The 8705-nt window shown below is 44.1% G+C and overlaps 1 protein-coding gene across 6 annotated transcripts; it reads right to left on the bottom strand.

Annotated features, from left to right (window-relative positions):
* Positions 1-315: 315 nt before the first annotated feature.
* On the bottom strand, positions 316-6241 carry POP4 (POP4 ribonuclease P/MRP subunit). Of its 6 annotated transcripts, XR_012154494.1 has the most exons (8): positions 6126-6241; positions 5672-5763; positions 3067-3290; positions 2308-2385; positions 2027-2088; positions 1434-1535; positions 736-981; positions 316-460 (listed from the first exon to the last, which is right to left on the bottom strand). XR_012154494.1 is itself a non-coding variant. In XM_073307783.1 (7 exons), the coding sequence occupies exons 1-7, from the start codon at positions 6130-6132 to the stop codon at positions 845-847; spliced, it is 702 nt and encodes a 233-aa protein (XP_073163884.1). In that variant the 5' UTR covers positions 6133-6241; the 3' UTR covers positions 316-844. The 6 variants fall into 6 exon arrangements, 5 of the variants coding, with proteins under 5 accessions (XP_073163884.1, XP_073163886.1, XP_073163887.1 ...); XM_073307783.1 differs by having other exon boundaries at positions 316-981; XM_073307785.1 differs by having other exon boundaries at positions 316-981; positions 5711-5763; positions 6126-6239.
* Between the last annotated feature and the right edge of the window lie 2464 nt (positions 6242-8705).

Raw genomic sequence — 8705 nt, 5'->3', positions numbered from 1 at the left:
CACAGGCTATAGTGATATCCTTGGCAGCTAGAAAGACTGCGCTAAACTTATCTATGCATTTATACTTCCCTCATCTGTATATTGTTTGTAAGCACTGGTATGTGTCACAGATAGGTCAAAATAAAACTGAGCAGATGAAACAGTTGCTCCTGCTTCTAGGAGAAAATAGTTTACACAAAGCAAGTGTATAAAATTTAAGTCATAAAAAATTATTTTGTGTTTACACCACCAAGTGGTGATTATACTGTAAAAGCCTTAAGTCTTTTACAGTCTTCTTACAAGCACTGTAATATGTATGGAAGCCAAAACACAGAATTTAAAAACAAGTTGTAAACAAGATTTAATTCATTTTCAGTACGTAAATTCCTCCATATAAGCCTGTCTGTCCACGAAACACATCAGAGAGAGAACTTTTAACATCAGGAATTAGAATTCATACATGTTCCACCGTATGATTTACCTGAAAATATGTAAATTGAGACATCTATTATATACACTAAACCAACACAATTAAAGTTATATTAAGTCAAAAAATAATTGGGAAAAGGATTTTATTTTTAAAAACAAAGTGATGTGAATCACAAATGTTAGTTTACTATTTAAAAAAAAGACCAAAATGTGATACACTATATTTTCAGGAAATGAAATAATGACATTTACTGCAATCTGAGGATTCTGGGAGACCACCTAGTACATAAAAACAGATGTAACATAAATGTGTCTTGTAACTCATACTTCTGTATAAAGAAACACTTTAGAGGACGTAGAATTCCATATGTTCTTGTTTTTTAACTTGATTTTCAGTTTATGAATGAATCCCCAATATCTTTGAATTTCCTTAAAATCACAGGTCAATAGTTCCTTTTGCTTTGAACTTCTTTGCAGAACGCTCACTTGCTCTAAGCTGGAACTTGCTACCATAGATGTGGGAAATAAAGCCATCAACCTCCAGGCTAAATACATTGTTAAGCTTGGGAATAACTGAAAGAGAAGTTGAAGAGGAAAAAACAAAACAAAACTATTAGTAATGTACTAATGTAATTCTCTGTCCTTCAAGGTTCTGGTACTTTGGCATGACTAAGTCTTAGAAGGCCTGTCTTCTTCAAGAATTCTAATGTTTGAAAGCATCCAATGTTTTGAAACATCCGATTAGTATGTCACAAAGAGCATCAAAACTGACAATCAGATCAACACAATCAATCTGATTCTGGCATATCTTTTGCTATTTTCCATGAAGCCAATCTGTCCATAGGTGTTCTGCTCTGGTGAGAATTCTGTTCAACAAGAACATGGCTGCATGATTTTTATTAATAAGTACTATGCGGCCTGCATTGCCACTTGGGCTTACAAAGAACGTATCAGATGAATAATGTGCAGAAGTAATATTTTGACTACTCAAAATGTGAAAGATAGAGAAAACTTGTAGTACATACCTTTTAATTTATCTTCTTTAGTGATAATTTTGAAAATATGCTTCATTTCCTGTAGAATAATTCCCGTGATCCCAACATAAGAGGGACATTTTGATTTAGTTACTAAAAAAACCAAAAACCAACAACAAACAGATGTATCAGTAGAAGAATTTGCAAATGATCTATATTGTAGCTTCATAATTTTAAAAAGGTAGCTTGTAGTAATTCAGAATAAATATATCTAATTCTACTAAGAAGTCATACTAATACTAGTAGCAATCACATAGCTATTGGTGGCTGTGCATATTAACAATGAATTCTAACAAAGGAGGGTTTCCACAAGTACTTAAATGAAGTACCGGGGTAAGTCTGATCAGGGGGGAGTAGGTCAAATAATAATTAGGTCTCAATATGTGACCCCAAAGTAGGTAACATTTGGAGAGTTTACACAAGTACTAAGACTACAGAAAGAACAGTTAAATGTGTTTGTGGCAGAAGTTAAGGGAAAGGAACATGTGGGTTTAGAAACAGGAAGTGTAGGGTGACTGCCACCCCTTTGGGAGGACTTTGAAAGAAGCCCTCAAAAAAAAAAAAAGGAAAGGAAAAAGTAATACCTGTAACAATAGCTCCATGGAGATCAGCTTTTAGCAATTTGGCCTGAATCATCTGTGGTTGTCTTAAAAAAAAACAAAGAAAAACATTAAAAAAAAAAATCTATATTTACAATAAATTTTGTCTGTGGTGTTAAAGTCAGTACACTTTTGTATTTACAAAAATATAGAAATACATGCTTGTTTAAAAACATTATGCAAAATGTTTATACTTATGGTAATAAGATGATAGTCTTTGAAAGATCAATCTAGACCCTACATATTTTTAAATAAACTGAACTTACGCATCTGGTCTGAGTCCATTACACAGATCCCTGATGTATTGTTTCCAGAGTTCATGTAATGGTAGAAACAACTCATATCTTCAATAGTCAGCAAGAGACAAAAAAGATTATACAGTATCTTTTCAGAAGTCTGTATGATACAAAACAACAGCTTAACTACTAACCAACCTATAATTTACATACAAAGTTAGAACTTGTTTCTTTGGAGTATCTCATGAAGTCATTAGCTATACAATACAACATTCCAAGCTGTAAGATTACTTACTCTAAAAAGAGGTTTCTAATGTACATCACATAAGATGTTGCATTTTGTGTGCTTAGAAACTCCTACTCTTGTATTCTCTCTGTCTACTTCATTTTCCAACTATGCAAAGAGGATGCATTTTAATAAAATCATTTAATGCACTGTGAGATACTAAGTCTGGTCACTGTCATTCTAACCTTTTAAACTAGGGACCTGTGGCTCCGTATAGTAATTTGATACTGACTTCTCACCATATTTAGATTTACAAGCACAAAAAGAAGGCAATGTCAGTGATATTCACAATATATACTTCTAAAATAAAAAAATAAAGAACTGTCCTTACATAGCCAAATGTTATGAGCAGCACAGAACTGACCTAACTCAGCAAAAGGTTAAGAGTACTAATTAATAACTGTTAGCACCAATACATACATGCTGCTGCACGTATGCTGCTTTCAACAAGCTTTCAACTTTTACTTGATAACTCACAAAAAGAAAGCCTTTTAAGTTCTTACTTTTGCTGTTCTGGTTTAATTTCAAAGAGACGCATTTCTCTCCTCTGCTTGGCAGAAAACCCTTTTGTTTTCTTCCTTTTGTCCTTTTTCCTTCTTTTAGGACAATGCTCAAGAACTACAGCTTTTCGGGTTAGCTTATCCTGGATGGCTTCATCTTTCAGTCGTGGCATACTACGCTTCAGAAAGGCATTTACAAAAGCTTCAGCCTCTTTTGATCCTTGAAGCTCCAAAATAAAAGTTGTTAAAAGTTAAGAATATCCACTGACTAGTAATCTCATCAGTGTTTGGTACCACTGATATTAAATACATGTTAATATACCATGAAAAACTGATAATATTCTAGATACTTAAGTTATTTATATTTCCATGAAACATTTCCACACTGACCCATCAAAGTGCCTCAAAATCCTTAAGTGAGGGGACTAACTTTAGAGATGTGATGGTAGTTTAGTTTCCATAGCCATTCCATCATCCTTTTATCTGTGAAGGCTGAACGGGTTCTATGATGTGGAAGTCTATTCATTAGACATTAGCTATGAGAAGAAACTGATTGCAGAGAGGCTTGTTTACAACAGATAACTTAAAGAAGTGAAGCCAGACTCATTGCAAATAAGTAGGGACCTACCAAATTCACGGTCATGAAAAACACGTCATGGACCGTGAAACCTAGTCTTTTGTGTGCTTTTTACCCTACACTATACAGATTTCACAGGGGAGACCAGCGTTTCTCAAATTGGGGGTCCTGACCCAGAAGGGAGTTAATGGGGGGGAGGGGGTCACAAGGTTATTTTGAAAGAGTGGGTAATGATATTGCCACCCTTACTACTGCAATGCCTTCAGCGCCCCGCCAGCAACAGCACAGAAGGGTGGCAATACCACATCATGCCACCCTTACTTCTGCACTGCTGCTTTCCGAGCTGGGTAGCCGAAGAGTGGGCAGCTGCTGACTAAAGGCCCAGCTTTGCAGGTAGCAGTGCAAAACTAAGGGTGGCAATACTGTACCAGGCCATCCTTACTTCTGTGCTGCGGCTGGCGATGGCTCTGCCTTCAGACCAGGGCTCCCGGCCAGTAACCACCTCTCTCCAGCTGTCAAGCTCTAAAGGCAGCACCGCCACCAGCAGCGGTGCAGAAGTAATGGCAGCAATACTGCAATACCCCCTACAATAACCTTGTGAACACCCCTACAATAACCTTGTGAACACCCCCCCCCCAACCAACAACTCCTTTTTGGGTCAGGGCCCCTTCAGTTACAATACTGTGAAATTTCAGATTCAAATAGCTGAAATCATGAAATTTACAATTTTTAAAATCCTATGATCATGATATTGACCAAAATGGACTGTGAATTTGGTAGGGACCTACAGATAAGCCATCTATCAGTTATCAGACAAATCTGACTTTGTTACTGACTTTAAACAGGTGACAAAGCAAAAGAGTTCATATTCCACTAAGAATTCTGGGCTATCTAGTTCCAAACTCACTCTTAAGAGCCAACATTCCCATTTTCATACAAACATCCTAATAATTATAAAAAGAAAAATACAGATAAGACAGCAATTTGTGCAGGAAGAGTGTTGTCCAAGTTTCTCCACTGAAGTCACCACAGATTTTTAAGAATCTGTTTCAAACAGAAACTGTTATTTTCAGGGTTATGTAAAACAGCTGTTTCAAGCTATATCCCAGGGGTTCTCAAACTGGGGGTTGGGACCCCTCAGGGGGTTGCAAGGTTATTTACATGGGGGGTCACGAGCTGCCAGCCTCCACCCCAAATCCTGCCTTTCCTCCAGCATTTATAATGGTGTAAAATATATTAAAATATGTTTTTAATTTATAAGGGGGGGGGTCGCACTCAGAGGCTTACTGTGACAGGTGTCACCACTACAAAAGTTTGAAAACCACTGCTATATCCACTTGAAAGTTTCCATGTAAAACATAAAACACCAGCTATTGTTATGAAAAAAGGTAAGCCAGTTTAGCCAACATCGCTATGATACATTATTTGCTAAGACTTTATGAAGTTTAAGAGGCTCCAAATTTGAGTCTTAGAAAACAGGTAGGGGAAAAGACAGTAACAGTCAAAACATTCAGGCAAAATTATTCAGGACCCCACTACACACAGTGAGTATATGTATAAAAAAGAAAAACAGTTAGGGCCCTGCACCTGTGTTGAGAACCATTGTCTCTAATTGGGCTCCACATAGGTGCAGGGTCCTGCCTGCATAGATCAAGTTGGAGCACTGAGTCCTTGAGAATGAACAAGTTGCTAGAAAAACTTTATGGAAAAATAGTTAAAAAAATTCTAAATACCATCTTCAGCCACATGTAGTCAGGTTTCTGAACCTGTGTTTTTAAACTGGCTCATAACTCTAAAATGATCAAAATGACCTTTGCTAAGCCAAAGTGGAAACAATATTTAGTGCTTGCTGAATGACTCTGACCAAAATGCCAAGACTAGAATTCAATTCTAACATTATCTTGATTAACCTCCCTGTATCAGATGAAAATGATCATGACCAAGGTTTTAGATAAAATGGACAATCTGAATAAGAAACAAACAGCATTAACTCACGTTACCAGCTACAAAAGAGGTGAGTCCAACTCACACCATTTTCTTTATGAGAACAGCAATTAAAGTCGCTGATACCTGGAGATCCAATAGCTTTGCAGCCTGCGGCGGTAGCGTACTATAAATCACACCTGCAACACACATTAACACAATTCCCTGTGATCAGGGGCATCACCTTTCCCCACACGACTTTAGCGAGTCTGCTTCCCCGCCCGGGGGCCCACCGGGGCCACGCAGCGAGGAGCGCTGGAGAGCACGATGGGACATGCCGCTCGCCCCTCAGCGGGGCCGGGCTGCCGGCAAACGCGGGGGGTGACCCCACCCCAGCAGGGGGAGGCGCTGGTCGCTGGGCGAGCCCGCGGAGCCGCCGCTGTCTGCGACACGTACAACTAGGAGCCGGGGGGGGGGGTGGGATGGGACCCCGGCCCACGATATGGGGGGCGAGAACGGGGCGATAGAAGCCTCTCAACGGCCCAGCCCCCCAAGCACTTACTCTCCATCTTGGTAACTAGGCAGCGCTTCCGGCTCCGACCAACGAAGTCAGCACGCTGCGACCTAGCCCGAGGCGCGTCACAGCCAGGCTCCCAAAGGAACGCGCATGCGTAGCAGCGAGGAGGCGGGGCCGTACCAACTGGCGCGCGCACAAATATCCACAAGGAGTTCGCCCCCTGCAGCGCAACAGCTTCCGGGGGCTTTGTCCCCTCAGCCAACCAAAGCCAAGCGCATGCGTCCGTGTACCTCGACCTATCCCCACCCCCAGGGAACGCACGCTCTGCAACCTGGGAGCGCTTGTTAGCAAACGCAAAAAGAAAAGGAGGACTTGTGGCATCTTAGAGACTAGCCAATTTATTTGAGCATGAGCTTTCGTGAGCTACAGCTCACTTCATCGGATGCATACTGGGGAAACTGCAGAAGACACTATATACACACAGAGACCATGAAACAATACCTCCTCCCACCCCACTCTCCTGCTGGTAATAGCTTATCTAAAGTGATCATCAAGTTGGGCCATTTCCAGCACAAATCCAGGTTTTCTCACGCCCCCCGCCCCAACTCACTCTCCTGCTGGTAATAGCCCATCCAAAGTGACCACTCTCTTTAAAACGTGCATGATAATCAAGTTGGGCCATTTCCAGCACAAATCCAGGTTTTCTCACCCCCACCCCCATACACACACAAACTCACTCTCCTGCTGGCAATAGCTCATCCAAACTGACCACTCTCCCTACAATGTGCATGGTAATCAAGGTGGGCCATTTCCAGCACAAATCCAAGTTTAACCAGAACGTCGGTGGGGGGCAGTTAGAAAAAAACAAGGGGAAATAGGCTACCTTGCATAATGACTTAGCCACTCCCAGTCTCTATTTAAGCCTAAATTAATAGTATCCAATTAGCAAACGATTACTGAAGGAGGACGCATGTGCATTGAGCTGCGCTGAACGGGCTTTCGGAGAAGAGCACATGTGCAACAGCCCCGCCCCGAAAAGGCCGAAGTAAAAGGAGATGAGGCGGGCTCTATAGCCTCGGCCGCCGTCACTCTGCGCCCAGCCGGCCCTGCCGTTGCTGCCCCAGGAGCCGGCCTGGCGGGCGGAACCCGCGAGATGTCCGTTACCAGGGAGGCTGCCCTGGCCGCGCCGAGCCCACTGGCTCGCAGGAGGCTGGATTAATGCAAGGGCTTTAGGGGCTGCAGCCTCGGGCTGAGGGGCGGCCACAAAAATAAATCCGTAATTATATGCAATTCGGTGGTCACCAACCCATCAATCGTGATTGACTGGTCGCTCCTGGAGCCTCTGCCAGTCGATGGCGATCTCCAGGCTGCTAAAAGTCCAGCCGCGCAGCAAGGCTCAGGCAGGCTGCCTGCCATGGCCCCAGGCCGCTCCCGCTGCCGGCACGTCTCTGTGGCTCCTGGCGGGGGGGGGGGGGGGCGGAGGTGGCTCTGCATGCTGCCCCGCCCCCAGCACCGTCCCCGCAGCTCCCATTGGCCAGTTCCCGGCCAATGGGAGCTGCGTGGGCGGTGTTTGTGGGTGTGGGCAGTGCACAGAGACATGCTGTCCCCCTCCCCACGGGGGTGTGCAGAGATGTGCCAGCAGCCAGCCACTTCCAGGAGCAGTGGGGGGCGATCCCTGAACCCTGCTACGCTACTGGCCCGGAGCCACCTGTGGTAAGCGCCTCCTGGCCGGAGCCTACACTGCACCTCAACCCCACCCCCAGGTCAGAATCCCCTCCTGCACCAAACTCCCTCCCTCCCAGAGCCTGCAGCCCTCGCCCCCATCCTGCACCCAAATTCCCTCCCAGAAAGAAACTAATATAACAGCTCTTCTAAGGTAAGAAGTAGGCTATTTTGAATTAACTTAACTATAGTCTACATGTTTTGAGACTGAACTGTAACCACAGAATGGCTTTATGTTAATTAAAAGTCAAGTTTAGTATAGCGTTAATAGCCTCGATGCCATAATTGTGACAATTTTGTTTTAAATTAGGAAGAAGACTTATATACAGGGGCTTCACAAAACCTAATAGCCGTGGGCCCACAGGAGAATTAATCTGGCCCTGCTGCAGGGGCTTCGAGAACAACATCCAACAGCAACAGCGTGGCAATAAAGTCAGGACAGGAGGCAACCCCCAGTCTCCTCCAAGACACCCAGTCTCACTCCCACCCCACCAACACACCACTGGTACCACCTGTACATCCACTATCACCCAGGCCCTCACCAGTACACCCAGCGTCACCCAGCCCTCTGCCAACACGCCCACTTAGCCAGCTCCTCACCAGTACACCCAGCGTCACCCAGCCCTCTGCCAACACGCCCACTTAGCCAGCTCCTCACCAGTACACCCAGCGTCACCCAGCCCTCTGCCAACACGCCCACTTAGCCAGCTCCTCACCAGTACACCCAGCGTCACCCAGCCCTCTGCCAACACGCCCACTTAGCCAGCTCCTCACCAGTACACCCAGCGTCACCCAGCCCTCTGCCAACACGCCCACTTAGCCAGCTCCTCACCAATACACCCAGCGTCACCCAGCCCTCTGCCAACACGCCCACTTAGCCAGCTCCTCACCAGTACACCCAGC

The sequence above is a fragment of the Lepidochelys kempii genome, chromosome 12 (genome assembly GCF_965140285.1).
Source record: "Lepidochelys kempii isolate rLepKem1 chromosome 12, rLepKem1.hap1, whole genome shotgun sequence".
Taxonomy (NCBI): Eukaryota; Metazoa; Chordata; order Testudines; family Cheloniidae; genus Lepidochelys; species Lepidochelys kempii.
The sequence above is the reverse complement of the archived record's forward strand: the minus strand, read 5'-3'. Positions and strand labels throughout refer to the sequence as shown.